The sequence below is a fragment of the Antedon mediterranea genome, chromosome 11 (genome assembly GCF_964355755.1).
Source record: "Antedon mediterranea chromosome 11, ecAntMedi1.1, whole genome shotgun sequence".
Lineage (NCBI taxonomy): Eukaryota > Metazoa > Echinodermata > Crinoidea > Comatulida > Antedonidae > Antedon > Antedon mediterranea.
This window is the reverse complement of record NC_092680.1, coordinates 12952217-12980067: the sequence shown is the minus strand read 5'-3', so window position 1 is coordinate 12980067 and position 27851 is coordinate 12952217. Positions and strand designations below refer to the sequence as shown.

The following is a 27851-nucleotide window of genomic DNA, read 5'->3' as shown; positions in this document are numbered from 1 at the left end:
GATATTAATTGTAATTTCAACCCGTCTTGGTGGTGACGCCCACGGATCCCCTACTCTAGTTTTATATTTTATATAAGCCTATTGGGCTTATTACCCAAAGCTTGAACTGAGCAATGGGTATAGAATTAGACCGTAATGCGTCAGTCAACCGCGTCATTAGACAATCGTTTCGTCTCACCAGTTAAGCAAACACTATTCTTTTTGTGCCTTTTGAACGGCGGCCAGGCTAAAAAAGAATGATTAATTCATATGCAAATCCAATGAGAAAGCGGTAAACATCGTCCGTTGTCTAATGCTCTACGACTCCAGCCCATGTAAGACCAATTTCCTTCATGTGAATGTACGATCAACGTATTTAATTATGAACACCCGAAACCCAGTAGTCTGGGGGTTTCTGATGATTTCCATACTAAATGTAGCGGTAGTATTTGCAAACGGTAAGGATAATACATTTATATTGTATTGAAATTTGTATTTTTTTAATGGAGATTTTATATATTGAATTTCATCGTACATGATCTATGACGGCCAACCGGTACTAAAGCGCTGTGCATTGGTAAAACCATGAACAGGTTTATACGGTAAACTTGTTTCACTCTCGTAGATTTCAACGTTCAATTTGAACGTTCTGTTTCATTTCTCATATGATGTATGATGGAAAATATGGTTTCATCCCCAAAGGGGCCTTTATAATAATAGTTGAATGGATTTGGAAAAAATAATATTAATAATATCAATCAATTGACAGGCCATACTTTATAGATGACAATGAACTATAATATTATAAAATAAACATCTAAAACATTTTTTCCTGAATAATTAGACCACTTACAGATTCCCGGATTCGGATTTTCTCGGATACAAATTTGGATTTAAGTATTCTTCCACGACATACGATGTGCACGCAAAAAGTGATTAGTTAATATACAGTACCTGTATATAAATTTTATTTTATTTTCAGTAGGCCTAAATTGCCTTCGGGTTTATATATATATAGGGCCCACTATAATATTATCTTTATGATTTGATCTATTCGTCCCCTAGTAACCAAGCTTTAATTATTCCATTCGGATCTGGAGGATTAATTTAGAATCACCTATTTCATTGTCCGCCTACTCTCTGCATGCGATCGTTGTACACTCCATACTGTGTATATTAATATAGACAGTATACACAGTAATGTTGGGGAAAAACAAACCTAATATTAATTATTCATCCATTGAAAAAAAAAAAAGAGAATTGTAGGGCCTACTTGCGTGCCCAACTTATGATTGCCTAAAATGGCAACAAAAATTTAAATTCTGAAAGTAGTGAAATACAGAAGGCCCCTATCAATATTATGGTTAGTGTTCTTTATTTCAAAATATTAAATTTGGACTTTTATTTTAAGCGCATAATGCATAAAGCCTCTATGCGCTTCACATAAAAATAAAAGTAATCCATGAAATAAATAAAATAAAAAAGAGCAATTAAAAATGACAGGCCATAAAATATATGCATATATACATATTTGCATTTTATGCCTACCAACACTCACTATTTTTGTTCCACAACATAATTCAAGTGTTGGAAAATAGCCTTTGTTGAGTGACCAGGAAATAATAACTTATTCCAATATCGAACTGTTTAGAAATCTACGGATTTGTAAATTTGAATAGTTCTATGAACAAACCAATCAAATTGCAAGCAGTGAATCTCTAATAGTAATAATATGAATAATGAAACAATATTAAATATTGTTGCCAATATACTAACTTGGATTCGTTTAAAAAATTATTAAAAACTCATCTTTTTTGCCAGGCTTAGACATGGTCATAGGCCTTTGTTAGTTTGTTTTATTAGTTTCTCCACACATTTTAAAATAAAATATACAAATTACAAAAAAAAGACCTAACAGGCCTAATTCTTTCCATTTTAAATTCGCAATTTTATTGTGCATTTAATCTGAGGTGATTGCATATTATAAGCATTCAAAAGAATTGAGCACCTTTAGTGGCGAAGTGCGCTCTAGAAATCTTCATTCTTATTATTAATATTAAATATAATGTACAATTAATGAATCTCATGAATCAATGTTTGGTTTCCTCTTTTGTAAGCCTACGTTTTAACTTGAAGGCCACATCTTCAGAATAAAATAATAATACTAATTATAAATAATATGTCTATTGATACTATCTATTGCTATTCGTCCGTCGTCGTCTCATGATCTGATATTCAGTCCTCGGATATTAATGTAGAAATTGAAATTAATATGATGTTATGCCTCACGTGATCATTCATACACAAAATATCAAAATTTTGAATCTATCAATAAATCAAAATAACATTTATTTCCTTCATTCTTAAACAAACATAAATACAATTTCTTACAATAGGCCTATACAACAAGAAGGAGGCACACATTTCAAGAAGCAGAGCTTGTGCTGAAAGTGGCAACAGAAAATACAATACGTCAAAACATACATAAAAAACAAAAATATAACCAAAAAAACGGTTTGAATAGGATAAGGCCTACATCGTCAATTAGGTGATTGAGGATACTGCAATTGTATCTCCAGAAATTCATTTTCTTTGGTTGTATTGTCATCAGTATTATGTTCTTATTTGTCAATCATAGTCTTTGTCGTTTTTACAATGGCGATTGATTAATTTTATATATTGACCTACTTACATTATGCATGAATCACACATTAATTTATTTGCTCTGAATTTATTATCCACAAGACGAATTCAAGTTTTCGCAGTTAATATCTATAATATGTTCGCTTGAGTTCTGCTGATAAAATCGAAATTTATCTCATTTCCACCTGCTCCACCAAATTCCACAGTTTTCGGTTCAACTCAAGGCTTATTTTTAGTCATATATTTAAAAAAAAAATTGTATATGATCATAACTAATAAACGCCACTGTAAGCCTACTTCGGTACCTATTAGTTACCATTTCTTATATTCATTTTTATATCCATTATGCCTATTTTAACGCGATTTTATCATTCATGTATTTTATTTGTTAACATTGTTAATATACTTGTTTTATCAACATTCGTAAAGAGGCACGTCAAATCCTTTATAAAATATTACCTTTTGTTCATCATGCCAAACAAACAAACAGACAAATTAGTTGAATAATTCCTTTTTTTAGTAACTGTAAATAATTAAATTTCAATTCAATTTATTCCGGATTTTACAATACAAACATAACAACATAAAAAAAGTTTATTTAAAATTTAATTTGTTGTTCTATACTACTTTAAGACCGAGGACGACGTGCTGAAACTTTTGAATATTGATGACGTATCACGTGCTTGTTACAAATTGGTCTTTTATACGTTTCACGATTTCAGTATTCTTTTTTAAATTAATTTTCTCCTCGACTGATACTCTTTTATTATTCGACGAACGACTGATACTCTTTTATTATTCGACATGTGTTTTGAAGTTTGTATCATGACTCGTTCCAACAATATGCCTATTTTATCATTGTGCTATTTATGGATGTTATAGAATTTGAAAACCTTTTACACAAAACACTACAGAAGAATATGTTATGGTATGTCTACGGCTGATTTGTCACTAGGTCATGCGAAGTATTTCTGTTGTTAAAGGCACACCTTTATTACACTGTCAGAATGTCACAAAGTGATTAGTTTAAATGTAACTTCCTGATAAAATAACATATTACTTTGATCAGGGAAGAGTTAAATTTAACTCTTCCCTGCTTTGATATACTAACCATTTTTTTGCCTCTTTTTTTCTGTAATTAAAAAATATGAAAAACGTTTCATTTGAATTTATATTTGATTATACAGTATAAGCCTCAATTCAATTCAACTTTTATTTTACACAAACTGTTCATAAGGCCTAATACAAAACAAAAGAAATGCATTTGATTCTGTAAACAACTATCAACAAAATATATGATAGGTTTATTAGATTGTTTTCTTTTTTTGTCTTACGTGGGTGGGTCCGTCCCACTTTTATTTCCATACAGTAGGCCTACAGATATTGTTTACTTTATACATATTATTATGACGATGGTGTCATTATTATAACTAGAGGGTGAGCTCGCTTCGCTCGCTCCCCCTCTAGGAAGTGTAGACGATGGTTCCCGGAATGATAATGACTCGGGACGTAAAAAGTTTTAGAAGGACATTCTGGCCTGGACAATTTCGGTCGGTTACCATTATTTAAATGCTTTTGATATTCGTAAAACTAAACGTACTCACTAACCTAAGTGTCTTAGATGATTAATAGCGTTTTAGGCGTAGGCCTATAGTGTTTATTGTAGATATGAAAAGTGGTAAAAAAGAATATCAAATGCTTGGTAAATTGTAGATAACAGTCCGAAGAAATCTACTAAAAATAGTATAATTGTGTTATAAATATAATGCAATATTGTGTGTAGAAATGTGGATGGGCGTTTATTAGATGTATTTGGGGGTGGGGGGGGGGTGAGTAGCGAGATAATTATTTTAATTGAAGTTTTACTGGGGAGGTGTTCCGGGCGTTTATTCAAATAAATACCATCCTAATTGGTATAATGAATACATTATTCCGCGACACAGTGGCCTAAGAAGGAAGACGTTTAGACGGCTTGCAACATAGGCAGAAGTATCCCAGGGTCCTGACGGGACACAGATAGCGCAAGTATACATAAAGTCCTGGCAGCTTACTCAACAACTCGGCTATCGGGGTTTCATTCGATTTCAAAACAAAAGCTATTATCATCAATTCTCTTGATGTAATGTAATTTTATATAATTATTTCCCACAATTTACTCCTATGTTTCATGAATGTATTTAATGTGATCTTTATGTACTACTATACTTTCAAACGCGCGGTCCGAAAATAAACAAAAAAACAAAATGGCTATCGCCACCAAGCACCAACGGCCAACTTAGTATACAACTCCCTGATTGAAACCAACACCTTCCGTGAACCCGGAAATTACTTCTACCACGCGTAGAGTTAAAATTTACCGATTGAAATCAGAAAATTTCTTATAAAACCCTTTATAATATCTTCCTAAGATAGAAATATGGAACAATAGCGTCGATGTGAAAACTAATGTTATCAAATCTACGTTTCGCGGTACATTTTGAGATAGATAAGGTAGGTATATCCAAGGCGGAGATTTGTACCGAAGTTTTTGCATTGTGCTCGCCTATGTCAGAATTAACCATAATTTATATATAGATACATGCAACTATGTTTACAAAAACTTGCATTTTCTTCCTTCTACTTCAGATGATTGTCCAGAAGAAGTCAAACACGGAGAAAGAAATAGTAAGGGTGAAGTGACATGTAATACGGGCTACAACAGAGTAGAATGTAGTACACCAACTCCTGCACCAGGAAAGGAGGCGGCGAAATGTGAACTTGGTAAGAAGCTAAAAAAACTGCAACCGACAAGATAAAAAGTGATGTGTGTGTGTTTTGTAGAGGGGGGGGGGGGAGGGGGCGGTTGTTAGTGCAGGGTGAAGTAGGTTAGTGTGAACGAAGAAGAGAAAGGGGATGTAACCTCGATGATAACAATCAGCAATTAGAATGTTCAATATATGTTATCAATGATTTTTTATCAAACCATATCTTCTTTTCAGATGTAGTTTCTCTTTCTGTCGCTGTTGCTTTGATGGTCTTCCTGGTTATTGTTTCTATTATTCTCTTCTCCATTATTATAAGAAGGTAAATCATATTCTGTCACATAATTCCCGCCATATCACATACTGTATTCATTGATAACATTTGAAGATAAACACATATTTTTATGCCAAGTTAATTTTTCTAAATTGTGTTCATTTGAAAACCTCTCAACTATAAATATTCGTATTCTTTGTGTCCTATTTTTCTTAACACCACAAAATTCACTGATAATTTCAGGTCCATACAAAGGAGGTTGATTCAAAATTTTAAAAAAATTCAAAATTCAAAAACTTGTATTTTCCAATATCATAAAAAAATAAAAAATGGAAATTTGATGTTTGACATACTACTAAACACAAAAAAGCACGAAAAATAAAATATATAAAATGGAATAGTTTGATTAACTCTATACGTCTATCTATTGTACATCTTATATTATGTGTTATATGTTATAATTGAGTAGTTCTTGATAGGATAAATTAGTGCAATATAGTATTGTAGTACAGTAGTACATTTTTATTTACTATCATGGTATATTTTCCAACATATCAATTATTAGTATTTGGAGAAGTAACAATTCAATTAATTTATAATAATTAATTGTTTTAATACAAACAATAATATTAAATAAATAAAGTCTCTGGGAATAAAAGAACCTACTTCAATTTTGAAACAAAACAATTGTTTTTCTATCACAGATATAAGAAGCGTAGAAGTAGCTCACAGGGTGCAATGTATATGGATTCAAATGATTACGTCACGCATGATTCTGGCATGCCTGGTACAGATCAGGATGGTTACAGACGAAAGGATAGAGAAAATGGCGGCAGAGTAATTGAGATCACAGCAGTAGACGGCACATCAACATCTAATGATTTCAAATATCATGAACAAAAAGACGAAATTGAAATGATCAACGCTGTTAGCGGTGGGTATAGTAATGACGGGATGTTTATAGATGCTGATGAGAATGTAGGGGCTGTTGGGGGCTACGACATAGACGAGACTGCAGGCAACAATCGAATGGTTTCTATAGAGGTGCTTCATGATAATGATAATGACGTAGAGATTGGATTTAACCAGAAATCAAGTAAAGACAAGAAAAATAAAGGATCCAAGAAAAACTCAAAGGTGAAGAAATCTGCTGATAAGTCTAAGCAGAAAAACTCTAGCAAACTGAAGAAGAAAAAGGGAGTTGGGGAACCAAAAGACATCGAGCTGAAAATCGTAAAAGAGCGTCAAGATGATGATGTAAATGAAAAGTTAAAGAAAATAGCGATCGGGGATAACATTTCAGCGGATGGGTTGTACCAATCTATGGAAGAGCTCAATGGTGACGTAGCTGCAAGAAAAGATCATGACAACAAACTCGGCAGTGGTGATGACGTAGTTGCAGAAACAAGAAAAGATCCTGTCAACAAACTCAGCAGTACTGATGCAGACGTAGCCAAGAACACGGAAGTTGCAGATAACGATGCAGTATACGCGCAGGTAGACAGAAAACATCTTGAAATGAAGAAACTAAAAAGACAACTAGATAGCTTTAAACAAAATCGTCCTGCGTCGAATAATTCTCCAAAACCCTTAAATAATATTTCGCCTTTTGGATCTCATACTACGGGTTCGGATGAGGGTTATGGTGAAGAAATTGAAGCCGTATAAATTGTATTATTCTATTCTGTACAGGTTTTTATATGGCGCCCTACACAGAACAGAGCGCCTAACAATACTTAGTAATTAATTAAAAAGAGAAGTTTTAAGTTGACGTTTAAATAGAGGTGCCGAATTCGCTCCTCTCAAATCGACAGGTTCCAGATCCGCGAAGCGGCGACAGAAAAAGCATTGTCACCAGCTTTCCGATTAGATCGTGGAACGAAAATAAATGATGTGTCTCGCCTGAACAAAGTGTTTTTAAAGATGCACCACTGTCTTCCTAGCTTGAAAATTCGATTAATGTAAAGAAATTAACTTAAAAAGTTATCCTTAGAATATCGTTATTTGAAAACTCTTTATAAAAAAATTAAAATTATCAGTATTTTACAAATCCAAGGAGTGACAGTGCATGTTTTTACTTTCTAATCTTCAATAAGAAAATAATCTTCCTCAGTATCCAGATGTGTTTCTCTGTTTTTTTTGTGAACTAACTTCAGATTTTCTATAATAGGGCCTACTAGTAAAAACTTTTGATTGAAGTTTTATAAATCGTGTAGGCCTATTTTAAGTATTATTAGGCCTACTGTTATACACTGTATGCCAAATAAGATCAAATCAATCGTAAAGTAATTTGATGGGGCTGGTTAAACGTTTAAGTTCTATAGACCACTGGTCTCTAAGCACACAATGCTTTTGATGTTAACCAGATTTTAATATTGTAAATACACTTTTTGATAAATATATTATATGTAAATAATATAACTATATCGATTAGTTATTATATTTTTATATAAGAAGCAGGTTAAAAAAAAATGCGTTATTCATACGCGAAAAAAGAACAAAGTCGACGCGTCATAAGTTGAACACACATGACGCGTCATAAATTGAACACACGTGACACGTCATAAATTGAACACATATGACGCGTCATAAATTAACACACTTGACGCGTCATAATTTGAACACACATGACGCGTCATAAATTGAAAACACATGACACGTCATAAATTTAACACACTTGACGCGTCATCAATTCAATTTGGTAATAATCAACATGTAACGATCAAAAACCAAACGGTGCTCATATGGTCATTCGGTTGCTCCCACAATATGGTAAAAAAAACAATAATAACGATTAAAAAAGGTTTAGTCTATTAGCATTTAGGTGTGTTCGATTTGGTTTTAAAAATTAGTTGTTGTCACGTTTTCAGCTATAGAGAGAAAGAGCGCACATTAGAATGCTGTACCATATATTATTTCGTCACTTTTGCGGCGTTTGTTTGTCGTATACGGTTTAAATTACTTCTTTTACATTTCAAATTTGCTTTTCTAGTTTAGAAAATTCCAATATTCAGACAGAATAGAAAACATTCCACCGGGTAGCCATATCCAAAATTCCAACATAAAAACATTCCATTGGTTTCTAACAGATACTCGCATTGCGTTTTTGTATCTCATTTATCCACCGAATGTATTGCTATTATATTTTGTACTCATGAAATGTGACTGTACTTTTATATTTTGCTAAAATACCTAATGGTTTTGTTCATCAACATAAGGAAGGCTATGTTTAACTATGCAATGAAGTAAATGCATTGTATGCTGTCCACCTCACGTGATATTGAATTTATTATTCAGAATGACAAAATAAAATAATTATACAAATATGTAATGTTTTCTTAAAGTATTCGAATTTATCACATAGATTTATAGGGAATTGATTTGATAATCAAAATTGGTGACAGGCTAAAATGTAATCCTAAAAGTCGAATTACAGGTAAAATGATAAAAATACAAATCATTCGAATGGAAACATTCAATTAAACACTAATTTTGAATGAAATGGTATAAATAATATTTTTATTTTACATACCGTAAATTTATAATATTGTGTTGAAATACGAATAAAGAATTATTACTGCATTTACTGTTTTCTTTCTTCTATATTATTACAACAAAACGATCAATATTTATTTATTTTTATATCAATATATTATTCTGCCAAGGAGTTCATGCAATCTGTCTTTTTTGTTAGTGTGTCTGTTAGCAATTACGTAACGTAACTATACGGTACTGAACAGACGTTCACCATAGGTAGGCTAAACCTTAGTACACGAAAGACTCCATTAAAAGAAGTACGCAAAAAATAGTAAGTTACGTCACCTACGCGCGATTGTTTAAAATCACACTATTTTAGTTATATATTCACACATGGTGGAGACTCGCAAGGAAGTCTTGCTTTAATCTCTGTTTACGTTAAAAAAGTAGAACATTATAAGTAAAGGATTTATTGGAGAATGACACAAGCAATTCATTTGAATGTTTATCTTCTTCCCAACTTTTTTATTATTTTTTTTCTGGGAGCCTCTAGGCGTAAAGTTTTTTTAACTTATATCGGTTTCATTTTTTTATTGGTTATAATAACAAGTCTTTATATAATTATTATTTTATGTATTTTTAATATATGTGTGGAGAACATTTATTGAATATTTATTTATTGAATATTGAATAAATAAATCGAAATGTTTATTGACAGAGCAAGACCAAACACAAATCAAGCACGAGACAACACTTCTTTTTTACTACTACAATAACGTTGACGATACTTCTTATTATTTCAATTTAAATTATCTTGTAATAATAATTGACAACAAACACATAGCTACTGACATTCATGTACCTTAACTACAACACATTTTATTACACTAGACAGAACTGTATACAATATTGAATATGTATGCTTTGATTGTGCTTGTGTTTAAAGGTAAAGGTATTATTATTATCGTCCATAATATTTTACTGGAAATTCGGATCAGGTCTTCTACGGACCCACAGCAGCCAGCAGTGTAGACCATGGAGACGATCCGATACTCTTTTTGTTTATACTGTATTTGTATTTCAATTAAAATTCAACTAAAAATTTGTTAAATATGTTTTTCATGCAACTGAATATAGAGCTTGTGACTGGAATGGAATACTTGGCAAGTTTGAAGTGTATTGCGGCTGACATTGGATCTGTTAATAAAAAAAATTAATTTAATAAATTAATGCATATATACAGGGTTCTCACCAGCATGTCAGAAGTGCCGGTCGGCGATTAAATCCGGGGGGGGGGGGGGGGGGGGTTACGACTTCAGTCTCCCCCCCCCCCCAAATATAAAGTTGATTCAAAATTTTTGTTTTGTTTTTATTTTTCAATAGACTAGTATGTATTTATGTAATGTTGCATTTTCTAGTGTCTAGCTAGCTTGCTAACCTAGGCCTAGCCTCCCTAGCTAGCCTAGGCCTATATGTTATGCAAAAAGCAAAGCAAAATTAACTAAAATATAAAAACCTAACACTAACATTTACAAGATCAATTCTATTTGATAACTGCTGAACCCGTACACAGAGCATAGTTGTTTGCTTGACATAACAGGGTATTTCCCCCCTACACAGGTATCGCACTGTGCGCGCCCAGCCGGCCAGCTTGATAGAAGCAAGCAGCTCACACAAGTGCATGATGCAATGGTTGAGTGAATTCAGGGATCATCTTAATTCCATGGTTTACTGGTACTGGTTCAAATAACCGTCTCACAGATACATCTGGTAGCCATTGACTTGAAGTTGGCATTTGGATGTGTTACTTTTAAATGTAGGCCTACAGTATGAGAGTGACTACTACCAAATTACACAGTCATAAAACAACTTATAAAACAGTTTGTTAACTAAACACCACATGATGGTGAATATGCCTGTTAAAGTCTCAATGATACGATCCCTTAATGTACCATGTTGTTGCTAGGAGGCTTAAAAGGAGCCGTCCTCTGACAATTTAGAGTGCCGGCAGTAACTAACTGGAAACAACTTTAATAAATAATATACTAATAATGTGCATGTAATGAGATAAATATAGCATAATTTCATTATTTATTTTCTAATTATTTAATTTCGCATTCATCAAGAGATCGGTCGACACAAACACTTCACGCACGTGTACTGTGTAGATTTTTAGCTATTTGCCAGTACTGTATTTGCGTCAAGCCACTTGTACGTGGTGTGCCCGATCGGCCATAAACACCACCCTAACAAGATTCGTTGGGCTTTGTATTGTATTGATCGACGTTTTATTTGTTTGCGAGACAAAGGGGTGAACTGAAAGGCTATTGTTTTGTTATGTTAGATAATAGCACATATTTGGCTTTTTTAAGGTTAAGGACAAGGTATTTTGTCTAGGCCTAGCTAGGCTAGGTCTTAGATCTAATAATTTGTGCCGGTCGGGAGCCTGTTTGTGCCGGTCGGAAATTCTGAGTGCCGGACGGGGCCGACCGGTGCCGACCGGCGTGGTGAGAACCCTGTATATATGAATGAATACTTTCATTTATTATTAGTTATGATATAAATCATGATTCTACTCACAAACTGAAACCACCTAGATACATGATTATATTTCTCTTTTTCTTGATATGTAAGATGACTCTAAGGAAAAAAAGAAACAATAGAAGATGAATGAAAGATTAAGTAACAGAGAAATCTAACTTGGAAGAAGAAATAATTAAAGTAGAGATTGTGGATCTTACCAATACTGAATGTAGTCCATGGTAAATACAGAGATCGGCAATTGTAAGACAGTTCCCAACAAAATAAGTTTTAGTAGATAAGTACAGATTCAATTCCTACAAAATAGAAATTTAGAATTTTAGACCAATGAATGTTATCTTTCACTTACAATATTTACCACGGAGAAAAGCAAAAAAATGGTTTAAAACATACATACTTAATATTGTTATTGTTGTATTTTGTGTATTGTACTGACTGAGGGTCCCAAATGATCAGCAATTGCTGGATGGATCACCCTCATCATTAAATATGGTTCAAATAAAAATAAATAAAATACATAATTTCTGTATTAATTGGCCAAAAATGCAAAGATGATCAGACCTTTAAAACAAGATAACTATCTTTTTCATTATCACACCTATCAATATCAGTTGCTCTGTATTCCAGCCACTGCCTTATTCCAGCTGTATTCTCTGCAGTTTGTCCTGATATGTCACGTTGAGCAAGATATTGTAATATAGTGCTCATTCCTGTCAGAATTTTGCCATCTTCATGTAGAATAGGTGCCTAGGTACATACAAAATAAAACATCATTATTTTGTTTTGCGCAGCCGAGTGGGCCTAGGCTAGGCCTAGTGGTAGTACAGTAGACCAGCCACTCACTGCCTGGCCCTAGCTAGCCCGCCCGACGACGCTACTACACCTGATAAACTAGCCTAGCTAGGCCTAGGTCAATCATAGTGTATGGATAAGCATTTAATTAATATATCTAATAAATATAATGGGTGTTACCTTTGTTTCACTATTTATATTCACTTTGACATTCCCGAAATTGAAATATTTCGCGATTGCTCGTATCTCTTGTTTGATGTCAGCCATATTGTTATTCTTGGCTCCTTAGGGCAAAGGTTAAACATAATTAATATATATATATAAATAAATTAATAATGGGCTTAAAAAAGACTATATTTTATTAATACAAATTTAAATAATAAAGGATCAAAACAATAAATGAATTAACTTCTTTTAATTTATATAACAATAGTAAATGTATACAAATTGAAAATAGTAGTAATAAAACTCATGATGAGAGAGTATGACAATTTCTATATTCAGAGCGTCATTTCTGACGACGGAGCATTCTCTACTTTTCTACGGAGCGCCATTTATGCCTCTATTTACTTCAGAAATAGAAAAAGTACTATGGTAACTGGTCCAGTGGATCAAATTTGGCACCTGTGGAGCACAGTGATATAGAATAGAAATAAGTCACTAATTTAAATATATTTTCGTATGTTAATACACTGTGCTCAAGTGGACCCAATTTGGCACAAGGGGAGCACAGTGATATAAAATAGAAATAAAGTCACTAACTTTTAATATAGTATCTCATTCGTATAATACATGAGCTCAATGGACCCAATTTTGTTTAAAATCAATTTTAGGCAAATTGCCAAGGATAACCACAAGTGAACTCAATCTCTGTCCTTCTCTCGAAGGCACGAGTGGAGCACAGGGATATAAAATAGAAACAAAATCACTAAATGTTAATATCTTTTCGTATGTTAATAAACTGTGCTTGAGTTGACACAATTTGGCGCCAGTGGAACACAGTGATATAAAATAGAAATAATTAGTCACTGAACTAATATCTTTTTATATGTTCTATACACTGTGCTCAAGTGGACCCAATTTTACGCCAGTGGATCGAGCACAGATAACATGGAAATGAGTCACTGCATTTTAATATTTTTTTATGTTAATACACTGTGCTCAATTCGACCAAATTTGGCACCAGTGGAGCACAGTGATATAAAATAGAAATAAGTCACTACATTTTCATATCTTTTCGTATGTTAATAAACAGTGCTCAAGTGGACCCAATTTGGTGCTAGTGGAGCACAGTGATATAAAATAAAAATAAGTCACTGCATTTTAATATTGTTTTTCGTAAGTTAAGTGAACCCAATTTGGCGCCAGTGGAGCACAGTGATATAAAAAAAAATAAAAAAAGTAACTAAATTTTAATACATTTTAGAAACAACAATATCCTTTATGTTCTCTTTAGCAGAGTCAATGTTCTTAAACATTTTTCCATCAGTAGATTAAGTTTATCTTTTAATAGTTTAGTCCAGGCCCATCTCCATATCGACATTTTAATTCCAATCTTTATCTGTTTCGTCGTAATTTAAGTGTTTTTGAGTTTTTGTAATTTTCTGTTACTTGACTGTTAAACCACGCTGTAAGTGGCGTATTTGTTTCTGATGTTGTTTCTGGTTTAAAAATATATATCTTTTCTTATGTTAATACACTTTCCTAAAGTGGGTAAGATGGTATTGTTTGTCAATCGCGGTCAACACGTCACGCTGTTAAATTTTGATTTTGTTAATCAATGTTGTTAACATTATCGTAATTTTCATAGGTGATTATGTATACTTATAGTAATACGTAGGCATAAAAGTGCAATTCTGTGCTCTATTTTTATTATCAGCTATGCCCCAACCATAGTGGGCTAGTACCGGAGACTTAACATTTAATTTCATATTTCAATGAATACGTGCACTTTCCGGAGACAAGCTCCTTTTGTCCTGGTGAGTTTTATATAGTTTGTTTTCATATAATTTCAAATCATGTCATTTTTTTTCGGGCGGGAACCTATGCAGCTCTATTTTTCAAAATTATCTTTGCTCAGCCCCAAGCATGGTGGGGCACTGAAGATTCATATAAATGTTGTTTGAAAAAATAATATATGTCATTTCCGGGGACTTTGCAGCTCTATTTTAAACAGTTAGTATATGCCGTGCGTTGTTATGCAAATGAGTTTGTGCAGGTGAATTATGGGGGAATCTAGCAGATTCCCTCATTTAGTTTACAAAAGTAATCTCGAAAAGAACTCCATGTGGAAAAGAAGCCCATCCAAGAGTATTAAAAAAAATAAAGGAGCACATTGGCTTCATTTCGAGGTTTTATGGTCGTCTATTTAATGGAAAATAATGTCATGCAACTTTGTATCTGATTTTACAAAAAGGTCCACTTGTTAGAGGCCTGACATTTACAACCCTCCGTAGAGGTTCGAACCCGGCCAATCTAGAACTGAGAGCACTCAAACCTGAGCATTACCCGCGTTACGCTACAAAGCACTACATGACTGATTAGCTGATAATAGTCTATTATACGTGTATTACGTACGTAATTCATCATTACGTCATAAATATCATATTAACCTTGTTAACCAAAATGACCAGTTAGCTCAGTCGCCTGAGCGTCGTGTTGACAACACGTATGCCGTGGGTTCGATCCCCATGCTGGTCGGTGGAATAGAGTTAAGGGTATGCGACCACTGTGTTTGGGGTTCACAGAATTATACGTCCCCCTTTAACATCTTTTTTTTAATTTAATTTTGTTTTCAACCTGTATTCGATCTCGTAAATGTTATGTTTGTCGCCCTCAATTTTAAAAGAAAGTGAATTTATATTTTCCTCGCGGGTATAACGGTTTGGTATGCCGTGCGTTGTTATGCAATAGTTGTGCAGGTAGTTGTGCAGGTAGTGGGGGAAAGACGGTATTGTTAGTCATTCGCGGTCAACACGCCACAATATTAAAATTTGATTTTGTTAATCAATGTTGCTACATTGGTAGCGAAATGTCCGATTCATGCAAAATATTGTTTTGTTATAAAATGTTATGAATAAACGTTTATGGTAGTTGGTGTGTATGGCCGCACCGTCCCAGAATAAACATGTTTTAAGCAGATAGTTTGTCTCCGATGGTTTTTGTATAGGATTAATAGAGAGTGAAATAAGATCAAATTTAGAACATTTGCAAAGATGCCGATTTCTAGACAAATTTCGAAGCTTAGACTAATTCCGCCGCCGGGCTAGGACTTAGGCATATACGAAGTCGAGTTTTTAAAGTAGAAAACCCCACCTAAAATTTTGAATAGTTGAAATTTTAACATTATCATAATTATCATAGGTGATTATGTATATTAATACATTTCCGGGGACACTAAATAAGTATTTATCTTAGACAAACGCAAGTTATTCAAATCACTGATATGGCTTGAAACTAATTTTTCTTTTCCATTACGGATGGAGTAACCGATATTGAACATAAATAGACATTTTTTGAATTCCCGAAGTATTTATTCTTGAGGTTTTTGTATGTGCTCCATCACTGGCACCAAATTGGAACTGGAGCACAGTGTATTAACATACGAAACGATATCAAAAGTAGTGACTTATTTGTATTTTATATCACTGGGACGTGCTGCTACCCTGCTGCTAAATTGGGTCCACTTGAGCAGTTACCGTAGTACTATTTCTATTATTGAAGTAAATAAAGGCATAAATGGCGCTCCGTAGAGAGGTAGAGAATGCTCCAGTCGTCAGAATGACGCTCTGAATATACCTCCCATCCATTTCAGAAACATGGCGGTTTCCGATGCTGCTATGTGCACGTTAGCCTCAATTTTAGAGGCTAATGAAATGGATAACTTAAGTGAAGATGCAAAAAATAAATTAGAATCTACACTTCTTTCAAAAGAAGCTATTGCAGATGGATTGAAAACTGAAAATCAAAAACTACGTATTAATTCAGGTAAGCAAGCAGCAATGTGTCACTCCGTCTCAGCAGCACAGCACAGTCAGGTGGAGTGCCGTCGCGTACGGCTCCCCGCCTTGCATGCCGTGAGAGAGAGAGGAGGCCAAGACTAGTAGGCCTAGCTAGAACATAAAGGCTAGATAATAGAGGTCTAGCTAGCAGGCTAGAGTAGAGGAATAGGCCTACATTATTTTATAGTTGTTGGAATGACAAATTTTATCAAATGTATTTTATAATAAAAGGTTTGGTTATGTAATGTTAGTTTTGTATTGTAATTAATACAACTTTAATATTAGGCCTATAACTAATTTATTTAAATTTTAGAACAACGCTACTTTGAACTAGAAAAAAGGTTGATTGCAGCGAAGGGACGTTTCCAGTCCGAGGCCTCTCAAGCTGCTCATTTAAGAAAAGAAAACTCTGAGTTTGGTTTGTATAACCTTTTAATATTTCTGTATTTAATCATTGAATAAAAATTGTCCGCAAAACCAAAGTATAAATGAAACTGAACTTTATATTTGTAAAAAAAAAAAGAAAAAAGATATATATTTGGCAGCGCAGTATATAAACTCATTACAACAAATAACATTTACAAAATGGACGAGAAAAGCCCTTGGTCAAAGAAAGGACCAGTCCTTAGTTTCATCAGATGAATGTAAGACAAATGTCAGCCATACTAATAATGATTTTGAGTTTAATCGGTTAGGGTTGTTACAACCAGTTGTGTTATTAAAACCAAAAGCCCTATGATGATCATATGTTTATTTTAGAAACCCAAATAAAAGATTTGACAGAGAAACTAAAAGATGCTACAACGTCTCGAGATGAGATTGAATTGAAACATCAGCAGGTTTCACGCACCAATCAACATCTAGAAACAGAGAAAAATGATTTGCTAGACACGCTTGAAAGAAAGAATTCAGAACTTGAACAGTTGAATGGTAAGCAACACTACAAGTTTCTAATTATACTTAAGCTCTGTCTACACTACATCAAACTTTATGAGACAAAAAAATGTGATGTGCCCATATATGGACATAATGATGTCATCTCACTACCATATTTGGGCATATCACACTTTTTTTGTCAAACTAGTTTGCTAGTAGTAGTGTATTGTACGAATTGATACGAGGCCAAATTCTTACATCTGATACTTTTTCAAAATGACTGCAGAAATTGATTCTAAAACTTTACACTAAAAGAAATATTGTAAAAGAGAGAGTTTTACATAAATTTGTTTTATTGGGCTTATCTCCTAATTATGCCCAGTTTCATGTTACATTTTTCCTGTGTTCATACTCCTGTTTCACATATAGAAAAAGGTTGTTACAAGTGACACAAAATGTTTTTTAACAAAACATCCTCTCGAAAAACCAATAAATTGAGTTTTACTTGGCCTAACTAACATGCATATTTTCATAATTTTCAAAATACTAATTTGTTTTAGATGATTGGAAAAGCCTTACAGAGAAATTGGCAAATGCCAACCAACAGAAGGTTCAAGCGCAAATTAAACTTGATGAAATTCAAAGTCAGGATATTTCAGGAAAGGTAAAATCAATTTAATATATTAATGTACAGTTTCATTTTAAATGACTTGAATGAAGTATTTTATTTATTACATTTAATCTTGCTAATGATATTGGTTTGACAGCATTTGACAGCGTTAGCTATTCCACCCATTCTAAAGGCGCACAAAGCCAAAGCTATAATTATTTAGTTGTCCCCACCTGGAATATTTGTCAAGGCTAAAAAACGTTTACTTATCGTTCATCTAAAAGCTGGAAAAAACTTCCAAATAAATTAACAATTAACTTTAAAAGTATGTGAAAAACTTCATTCCAAAATACAATTGATATGCAATATTTAAAAATTCTCTTTTCTAAAATTGATTTCTATTTTTAATTTATATTTTCTCTATTATTATTTTGATTATTCTTTGTCTTTACTTTATTATGTTTGTTATGATATTTCCAATTGCTACCATTAGTAACACTTTGAAAATCAGTGCCAGGGCTCGATTTATCTTTTTCATGTTGCTAGCCCACTGGGCTAGTTCACTGTAGATTTCACTAGCCCATACATTATTTTACTAGCCCACTCTTATTATCGCACCGTGATAGCAGGGCCGCCAAATAAATGAATTCAGGCATTTTGTACAATAGAGGGCGCACTAATCTAAACGCTCGAGAATTGCTAAACATTTACATAAATACTGTATTAAACTATTATTGCATGAAAAATTACACAAAATTGTATTTCTTTATTGTTCACATTATAAAAATTAACTTTGCGTCGCGACGCATAGTCTATTTCATGCTCACCATATTCACAGAATCGATTTATTGAGGTCTTTTTGTTGTTGGGCTTCAATCCGCCAAGAAAACTAATTAGATTCTGTCTACCTTAGCCTAGAGCCTATTATTTATAGTAGGGTAGCTAGTAGGATAGACGTAGGCCTACCTAGCCTAGATCGCATTGGAGCACCTGGCCTACTCTACTCAACTGTTACCAAAATGGTAGTATCTAGCTAGACCTAGCTGCTGAGCAGCCATCACGATGCCAAACGATGGCTTTTGATTCTATCTAGGCCTACGCATATTATAAAATATGGCCTCCATGGCCGCCTACCTACAGGGATAGAGCCAGCCACCCGGCCCTACAAAATATCCCTAGCTTTGATCTGTGACAACCAGGCCTGACAAGACTAGACAAGTTATTTTTAACATTGACAAAATTCTACTACATTTGGCCAATCACAGTTCGTTATTTATGGTCGTATTTTTGTGACACGTTTGACCTGATAATGAAGCTCCGCCTACTTCACAATAACCTGGGTGACAAAAACATAAATGGCCAATCATAATTCGTAAAATTTGCTTGATTATGAGAGGCTCCGCCTACATCATTACTTGTAATGGCCACAGCAGCGCGCGAGTGGTTTTTTTTGCTGATGTTGGCAAGACATATGTCTTTTATGCTGGAGTTATTTTTATGAGGTCATTTCGTCCCAATTTCGAGTTCCCACAACCTACTAGCCATCCGGGCTTAAAGGAAGATACTTTAGGTAGCCCGGAGCTGTTTTTACTAGCCATTGTACGCCGGGCTAGCACTAAATCGAGCCCTGAGTGCACTAGTAATGAAAGTGCCTGCAGAATAAAGAAAGAATAAATAATTAACTCAACTGCAGGTCCGTAGCCACCAGATCATCATATTTTATATTAATAATCATATTTAAAGCGTCTTTTCAAATTGTGTGTCTATCCATTATTAATTTATAGTCACACTTGAGTACAGTAGTAATAAAAGTATAAGTAATTTTTAATGTTGATAAATTTAGTATCGCGAGAAGCGCCTTGAACAGGAGAAGCAGCTGTTGATGTCTCAGACTGAATGGCTCAACACGGAACTGAAAACAAAAACTGATGATTTACTGTCTATCAGGAAAGAGAAGGTAAGATTCTTGGTTCTATAATTTGCACAGTATCATAGGCAAATTCTGTGATACAGCATCACATATGTTTCACATGTGACATCTGTATGACTGAACCTATCCATTAACCTTAATGCAGTTGTCACAATGACACTGTATTACAGAAGTTGCCTATGATACTGAATGTGCAAAACAGAGAGTCACACAGAGGTACAGTGATATGATATATAAAGTATATTTTGACCTCCCGTAACGCTTCATTTGTTGTCAGATCCAAAAGGTCTTTGTTTGACTACAAAACATTGGCCTAAGACGAACTAGTAGGCTAAGTTTTTGCTCTCTGTGGTAGAAATAGATTATTGCAGGCAACAATTGTACACTGTGTGCATCCATCAAAACTACATTATGCTAGGCATTATATAGGCCGTAGATCTTCTCGCAGCACTCACAATTTGTAGTAGTTATATTTAAAAAAAAATTTATTAAGATTTAGTTTAAGATAAATTAATAGAACTGAATAATAATACAGCGTATTGTAAGGTAATGTTTAATTGTATTGACTTTCGTTTCTTCTCCTATTGTAGTCAGAAATAGTGTTAGATCTGAAAGGTCAATTGAGCAGTACAACTGACCAAGTGCAGCATTTAAATGATCTCAATGAATCATTGAAAAAAACAAAATCAGAACAGACAAAGAAAATTGAGACTTTGATACAGAAAATAAAAGAGGTAACATTTAATAACATTCATTTTTTATAGCGTTTATTGCAGAATGCTTCTAAGCTCTTCACATTATTACCCCAGTCATTTTTGGATCAAACACGATGGAAACATACTCCCATAATGCAGCTAGTAATCAGCGCAAAGTTGTGTCTTGATCTAACCGGGTACCCATTTATACACCTGGGTGGAGAGAGGCAAATGTAAGTAAAGTATCTTGCCTAAGGATACAAGCAATGCGGCGAGATTGGGATTCGAACCAAAATCTCACGATCAGTAGTCCAATGTCCAACACACTGCGCCACACGCCCTTACATTTAACAATGCTTTTATTCAAAATGTAACAGTAAGATTGTATATCAGTGGGGGAGAGATGTCACAAAAATGGCGAGGAAGGGGTGTCACAAAAAGGGCGGGGAAGGGGTGTCACAAAAAGGGCGAGGAAGGGGTGTCACAAAAAGGGCGGGGAAGGGGTTGTCACAAAAAGGGCGGGGAGGGATGTCACAAAAAGGGCGGGGAGGGATGTCACAAAAAGGGTGGGAAAGGGGTGGGTGTGGTCTGCTGTTACAGTCTGCAATAAAATATTTGTTTATCTTTATTTGTTTAGAACTCTGATGCCGAGGCTCAGTCTGAAGTGTTGTTTCATAATGAGATTCAATCACAAAGTAAATTGGCAAACCTTTATAAGGTAGGTACTCACTGAGCTTATAGACGAACTATATACTTAATGCATCCCCTAGTTTTCTTTTTTTTTTCCCATCTGGACAGTCACACCTAATAATTTAACGGGGCATTCACACTTTAAAGGTTGTTCCAGCCACCACTAAACAGTTACACCTAACAACTTAACTGGGCATTCACACTTTGGAGTTTGTTCCAGCCTAACTTAACTGAGCACTCACTCTAGTCTTTACATAGGATTGCCAAACTGATCTAATATTAATTAAAAATCAATGCTGATTGAGTGTCTGGGCTCGCACTGGCCGATCACCATGTCCCCATGTGCGAAAACGTTTCCAGATTGGCAAAAAATAAAACGGCTATGACATATGATAAAATAGATAATCAAATAATCATTTTGGCGAAAGCATAAAGTCCAACTAAAAGGTCCATTTGTCGATCTCCAAGCATTTTTTTGGTTCGTTATGATGTTGTTCAAACTCCATTTTCGTCAACTTGTTTCGTTGTACCAGGCGTCTCTTTGTTATTTCAATATGATGGAGGTATACTGCACAGAGAGACAGACATTACACGGCACATGGATGATGGAGTCTACCCAAACTATCACGATCGATGACAGCCGACGGTCGGCTATTTACCGGGACTGTCTATTTTTCGATAAGGGTTTATTTTTCAGATTCAAAAGAAACATAGTATCTTCAATGAATGATCTTATCGAAATCAATATTTATGCATTTTAGGTTCCAATGTAGTTTCATATTTCACCCTTAATAAAGTTTCCTCGTGCGTGCAGTACGTCAGTAGAGTAAACAAAACAACATTCGGGAAATGGTAGAGTCTAACGGGGATGTAGCTAAACACACGCGTGCATTTATTGCGGACTATATAAACAGCAAGGCCGGCCGCCGACTTCTGTGTTGTTGGGTAATAAATAATCGGGCCGGGATGGTATAAATTTCTCCCCCGACAGAAACGCCTTTTCCCTGTGCTTTGGCCTATATTTTATCTGCACGTTCAAAACGATACGATACGTTTGCTAGAAATATCTTTAGCATATATACGATGTACCGTCGTACATAATTTTGTAGGTCTAGGCCTGCGCTACTGCACTTTCGCACCTCTTGAGCATACCCAATTTAAAACCATTCACCCGCGGCGGTGACGGTGGGTGACCGTGAAAGTCTTAGGACACGATTTTCGCGTGGTACGGAAGCCACCAGCCAAGCGTAAAAAACAAAAATAACATAGCGTTCAGGGGATTTCAGAAAACTGTAAAATGTTTCTTATTAAATTGATAACTGTATGAATGCTGTATGATTAAAAGCAATTTGAACAATTGTTTTGATCATATAAAATACGACACCAATTATTTTTTAAAATCATATATACAGTGATTTAGGCATGGCTCTCTCTCCTCAAATGCCTTACAAAAACTTTCAGGGAACAGTGTATAGACCTATTGACATAGATAAATTAACTAAAATATATTTCAACAATTTTTTATTTTGGCTAATGACCGATTCATTTGGCTAAATTCAAAAAATTGGACTTTAGCCATTTTAGCTATAGATAAACTGATTTGACTAAAAAAAATATCTTGACTTTCGCCAAATGGCTAAACAAAATGAAATGTTAGTGCTACCCCAGAGTGTTCAATGTAAAATTCAAGTGATATTTTATTTAACCTACCATGTTTCTAGGCCTCATCAGAAGAATCTGAAGCCAAAGTGAAAGAATTGATCAGGGCAGTGGAAGAGCTACAGAAGCTGTTGAAACAGGCTAGTGATGCACATACAAACTTTGAGAGTAAATTATCTGAAGTTGAAAAAGCTAAAGAAGAACAAGAGTATGAACTTAGTAAGTAATGACTGACGCCTAAGATGTTATTTAAATAGCGCCCTCTACAATTTGGCTCATTCTAAACTTTGTATATCACCTTGTATTTTTTTGTTCTTCTCCCCTCATTATCTTTTTTACTGTTAAACTTAAACTATTATTTTGCAAACAAATTTTTAAATTATTTTGTTAAAGTAATCTGGAGTCTCTATCACACAAACCTCCTGGTTTCTTGAGACCCCATTTCATCATGTCATCATTTTCTTTCTATTTTATTGTGATTTGATGAATAAATGTATCTGTATCTGTCTTGTTATGTTATGCTTTCATAAATTCTACAAATGTATGATAAGTGATTTTTTTTTAAATTGTTTTTTTAAATCTGTTTGTCTACTATAGCAACCAAGCTGAACACATTGACTAGAGAGTTAGAAGATGCAAATGATCTATTAACTGCTGCTAAGAAGAAAGGTAACATTTGTCTTTATTGATAATACCACTAATAGCTATAATTAAGGTACACTCTCCAGAGACAAATTTGCAAATAGTTATAGTATAGAGTTAGTAATAGTAATGGGCGTGTGGCGCAGTGTTGTGGACGTTTGACTACTGATTGTGAGATCAAGGTTCGAATCCAACTCTCGCCGCATTGCTTGTACCCTTAGGCAAGATACTTTAGTTGCGTTTGCCTTTCTCCACCCTGGTGTATAAATGAGAACCCGGTTAGATCAAGCACAACTTTGCGCTGATTACTAGCTGCATTATGGGAGTATGTTTCCATCGTGTTTGATCCAAAAATGACTGGGGTAATAATGTGAAGAGCTTAGAGGTTTCACAACATTAGGCGCAATATAAATCCAGGATATTATTATTATTGTTAGGTTTGTTTCCAGTAAATACAAGTAATAAAAAACTATTGAGAATAATGTTACTATGCTTTACTATGCTACAGTTGTTATTTGTGTAATTTATGCTATTTTTTTTCGTTCTTTGAGGATGTTATATATTTAATATTTTCCCTCATGTAAGCTAACCTTTTCATTTTTCCAGGCCTACCTCCTTTAAATGAAGAGGAGCTTAGCAATTTGTCACCCACTGCTGCAGCTGCTAGCAAGTTCCTTAAACCTGGTATGACTTTAACTGAGGTGAGATTTCATGTCAATTTAGAAGTAGTCTTATTTTTTTTTATATCGAAAAACAAGTAAAATGTTTTAAACTTCATCATCCAACAAATCAAAATGCATGATAAAGTCCCAACTGCTCCTTATAAGGTCTTAATTCTTAAAAATATTCTTTTTATATTAACTTCCTATGCTGTTTTTTATGACTAGATTTACAGTGAATGTGTGAAAACTACCGAAAATCTCCAAAGAGTGACGGAGGAGAACCGAAGACTGAATCACTATCTTGATCAAATTCTTGAGGTATGTGTTACTGCAATGAAACCAAATGAACCACTCACTACCTTGGTCAAAGCTGATATGTAACCATACAACCCATGAGTGTGCTCATTACTTACTAATTTATTATTTTTATTGATATCAAATATAAAAAAATAACAAGGTGGTTGTATCCAATCAGAATGCTACATCAGAGTTGCTATATTTAGATTTATGTTTTCTATTTAAAATCAAAATCGTAAGGCATTTAATGAGCAAGAAAACTGCCTTAACAACAGTTTGCCTGTTCATTAAATGCCTTACGATTTTGATTTTAACTCAAAACTTAGGTGCTATCATACATTAGGTTTTCTATTACATGACAAAGTGTGACTTGTTTTCTGTTTGTGGAATATGTTTGTGCTACTTCATTGAATAAACATACAAATGACAATACAATGCTTTATTCTGTCCAATATACAAAATACATACATATGGAAAATTAATTTGTTCCAGTGTTAATAAATAATTAAAAATACAATATACAAATAAATGTAAAACAAACAATAAACGTAAAACAAACAATAAATATACAAATAACAAATCTATTTTCAGGAAATTGAAGAGAAAGCACCAGTGTTACAGAAACAACGTGAAGACTATGAGAAATCACTACAGACTACTGAATTGCTATCTGTTAAGTTAGACAAGGCTCTTTTGGTAAGTACAATCTTAGAAGCAGTGTTTTACATTGCTAAAATCCCTCTTAGGATTATAAGTAATACTAGCTTTATATACACATTTTGTAAATTTTGTTGCCTTCCAATTTTTCTATTATGAAATTATGCCTAGTTTCAAGCACAGGCTGTGCTAACTGAAAAAACTAATCTGTGGCCCAAATATATTGAATTGCTTATATTTTAGGAATGCGAGCAATTGAGAATTGCTATGGATGATTCTGAAAGAAAAGCATCACAGATGACTCGTGAAAACCATCGTCTTCAGCAACAGGCTGGTGATTTATCTATTCAGGTTAGCAATTATTCCTACTATTTTACTATTAAAGCTTGGTTCCCACTAGGTCGCAACGCAAGTGAGTTGACCAATGACAAGCAGCAGTTCGAATAATCCATCGCTTGTGATTGATCAAATCCCTTACGTTGCGTTACATCGTTGTGATGCGTCTGTAGTGGGAACCAAACATTACAGTGGAACTGCCACTTATAAATAAATCTCTGGCTTCTAATCTAATTATTGTTGTGTTATTTTTTACTTATATTATTTACTTAGGTCCGTGTTTTGCTAAAGGAGTTAGCAGAAGCCAGAGGAACTCGTGTCATTGATGTGGAGAATCCTGTTTCCTCTAGTGATGTGTCAAATTCATCTCAAGTCATCTCAGAGCATCTGGTCTCATTTAAGTATGTATTTATTATTATTATAACACTATAACATCATTTCACTCTCTGATTTAAAAAAAAATTAATTTAAAGTTAGAATTGATTAGTGGTGATATATTACACAAATAATGCACATGTGACTCATTTCAGCGCGTCTGATTGGCTACATCCTTGAACCCATCTTATATTATAAATGATGATTGTGTTTCAGAGGAATCACAGAGTTACAGCAACAGAATGAGAGGCTTCTAGTTGTTATCCGTGAGATTTCTGAGAAAAAGGAGAAAGAAGAACAGGAAACAGTTGAATCAAAGTGAGTTCCAACTTCTTGTTGATTCTGCCAAAAGTTGTTTGTTCTTGTGCGAACAGAGCTTTTGTACATGACAAAAAAATGTGATGTGTCCATATATGGACATGATGATATATCACTACCATATTTGGGCACATCACACTTTTTTATCATCAAACTAGTTTGATAGTGTAGACAGAGCTTTAGGTTTGTTACTATCATTTGTTCAAATTTGTTGTGAATTATGTTTATGTTAAAGTTGTATGTTTTTGTAATTTATTTGGTTTTTTATTACTCTTTTCATATTGTTTTAGGACACTTGAGTTAAAGAAACAACTTGAAGCAGCATTGCAAGATTTGTCGGAGATGAGAGAAACGCGTACCCATCAAACGCGAATGGTAGAATCAATCGTAAGTCAACGTGATATGTACCGTGTATTGCTTGCGCAGACCGGTGCCCAGCCCGTGGTAAGTTTTTACTTTTTTATTTACTTTTATATCTTAAAGATGTATTGTCCCCCAGAAAAAATAATTATTGATATTTAATTTAACCAAATGAAAACTTTTTTTTCCCCGTTTTTTTCTACAGAAGTGATTAACTTTAGTAAAACTACAAATAACCTATTCAAAGTCTTATTTAATTAATCTTAATTTTTCATGTTTTGGGGGGACAATACATCTTTAATCTTTAATAAATATTACATATTTTGAATTGATAATGGGAAATATAGGATTTATGTTTTTTATTTGAAAATTTACTTAAATGAAATTTTTTTTTTTATTATTCTGGTTTATTAAAACAAAGACATGGCAGTACAAAACTAAATTGCGTCCAGTAACATTAACATAAAAAATATATCAAAAACGAGCAAAATTTACACAAACATCCAATATAAAAATATATATATATATATATATATACAAAAATGCATTAAAAAAAATAAAGAATATACAATTACAAATTTACAAAGATATATATCAAAAACGAGCAAAATTTACACAACCATCCAATATAAAAATATATATATATATATATACAGTCAACTCTCCCAATACCGGACACCTTTGGGCCGGCCAAATAAGTCTGGTTTTCTGGAAAGTCTGGTATTCGGAATGTGTTTTTAATGGTAAATATAAATTTGGGACCATTTGGTCCTCAAAAAAAGTCTGGTATTGGGAGAGTTTCTGGTTTTCAGAGAGTCCGGTATTGGGAGAGTTGACTGTATACATAAATGCATTAAAAAATATAAAGAATATACAATTACAAATTTAAAAACTGCGAGTAAAATTATTAATTATCCGTGGATGGAGGGCGCTGTGCTAGACATGCGACATCAGTGGGTGAGTGGCCGAGCGGTTAAGACAGTGGAACCGTAATCACGTAGCCATAACATCGGCAGGGGTTCGAGGCTCACTCACTCCATGGTTCTGGTGGTAGAACGAGTCTTCTCGGATAAGGACTATAAACCGTAGGTCCAGTGTACGCAACTTGCTCGTGTGCACTTTAAAGAACCTAGTACATCTTTCGAGACGAGTAGGGGGTTACCCCGGTGTATTAGTACATCACAGCCACTGATCACCAACTGGGCCCTCTGGGAGATCAGTCTTTGACTGAAGAGGTCACCCAGTATAAAGATAAAACAAACAAAATCGTATCTGAAGTAGGATCTGCACTAAATG

The 27851-nt window shown here is 34.1% G+C and overlaps 3 protein-coding genes across 5 annotated transcripts in view; 2 read left to right on the top strand and 1 right to left on the bottom strand.

Annotated features, from left to right (window-relative positions):
• The first annotated feature begins 270 nt into the window (after positions 1–270).
• On the top strand, positions 271–9069 carry LOC140062493 (uncharacterized). The gene is made up of 4 exons (XM_072108734.1): positions 271–437; positions 5248–5382; positions 5601–5685; positions 6342–9069. The coding sequence occupies exons 1-4, from the start codon at positions 293–295 to the stop codon at positions 7303–7305; spliced, it is 1329 nt and encodes a 442-aa protein (XP_071964835.1). The 5' UTR covers positions 271–292; the 3' UTR covers positions 7306–9069.
• LOC140062494 (eukaryotic translation elongation factor 1 epsilon-1-like) lies at positions 8979–12730 on the bottom strand. The gene is made up of 5 exons (XM_072108735.1): positions 12628–12730; positions 12217–12402; positions 11856–11951; positions 11695–11754; positions 8979–10311 (listed from the first exon to the last, which is right to left on the bottom strand). The coding sequence occupies exons 1-5, from the start codon at positions 12712–12714 to the stop codon at positions 10234–10236; spliced, it is 507 nt and encodes a 168-aa protein (XP_071964836.1). The 5' UTR covers positions 12715–12730; the 3' UTR covers positions 8979–10233.
• Positions 12731–16272: 3542 nt separating this feature from the next.
• The window catches only part of LOC140061938 (nucleoprotein TPR-like), a 41507-nt gene continuing 29928 nt past the window's right edge, over positions 16273–27851 (top strand). For all 3 annotated transcript variants that reach the window (XM_072107947.1, XM_072107946.1, XM_072107945.1), the window contains exons 1-16: positions 16273–16434; positions 16762–16866; positions 17208–17378; positions 17885–17988; positions 19778–19891; positions 20455–20598; positions 21197–21277; positions 22971–23127; positions 23506–23577; positions 24157–24251; positions 24438–24530; positions 25101–25205; positions 25410–25517; positions 25776–25903; positions 26094–26195; positions 26486–26639. In XM_072107947.1, coding sequence (XP_071964048.1) covers positions 16287–16434; positions 16762–16866; positions 17208–17378; positions 17885–17988; positions 19778–19891; positions 20455–20598; positions 21197–21277; positions 22971–23127; positions 23506–23577; positions 24157–24251; positions 24438–24530; positions 25101–25205; positions 25410–25517; positions 25776–25903; positions 26094–26195; positions 26486–26639 — 1881 coding nt within the window. In that variant the 5' untranslated portion in view covers positions 16273–16286. The remainder of the gene's footprint in view (positions 16435–16761; positions 16867–17207; positions 17379–17884; positions 17989–19777; positions 19892–20454; positions 20599–21196; positions 21278–22970; positions 23128–23505; positions 23578–24156; positions 24252–24437; positions 24531–25100; positions 25206–25409; positions 25518–25775; positions 25904–26093; positions 26196–26485; positions 26640–27851) is intronic.

What these genes read in the sequence shown, in the direction of transcription:
- LOC140062493 (XM_072108734.1), top strand. Translation starts at nt 293, where the DNA reads ATGCTCTACGACTCCAGCCCATGTAAGACCAATTTCCTTCATGTGAAT. An exon ending in AGCGGTAGTATTTGCAAACG is followed by an intron (nt 438 to 5,247) that starts GTAAGGATAATA and finishes CTTCTACTTCAG; the next exon opens with ATGATTGTCCAGAAGAAGTC. An exon ending in TTCTCCATTATTATAAGAAG is followed by an intron (nt 5,686 to 6,341) that starts GTAAATCATATT and finishes TTTCTATCACAG; the next exon opens with ATATAAGAAGCGTAGAAGTA.
- LOC140062494 (XM_072108735.1), bottom strand. Translation starts at nt 12,714, where the DNA reads ATGGCTGACATCAAACAAGAGATACGAGCAATCGCGAAATATTTCAAT. An exon ending in ATGGACTACATTCAGTATTG is followed by an intron (nt 11,755 to 11,855) that starts GTAAGATCCACA and finishes TTTTTTCCTTAG; the next exon opens with AGTCATCTTACATATCAAGA. An exon ending in TATCTAGGTGGTTTCAGTTT is followed by an intron (nt 10,312 to 11,694) that starts GTGAGTAGAATC and finishes TTTTATTAACAG; the next exon opens with ATCCAATGTCAGCCGCAATA.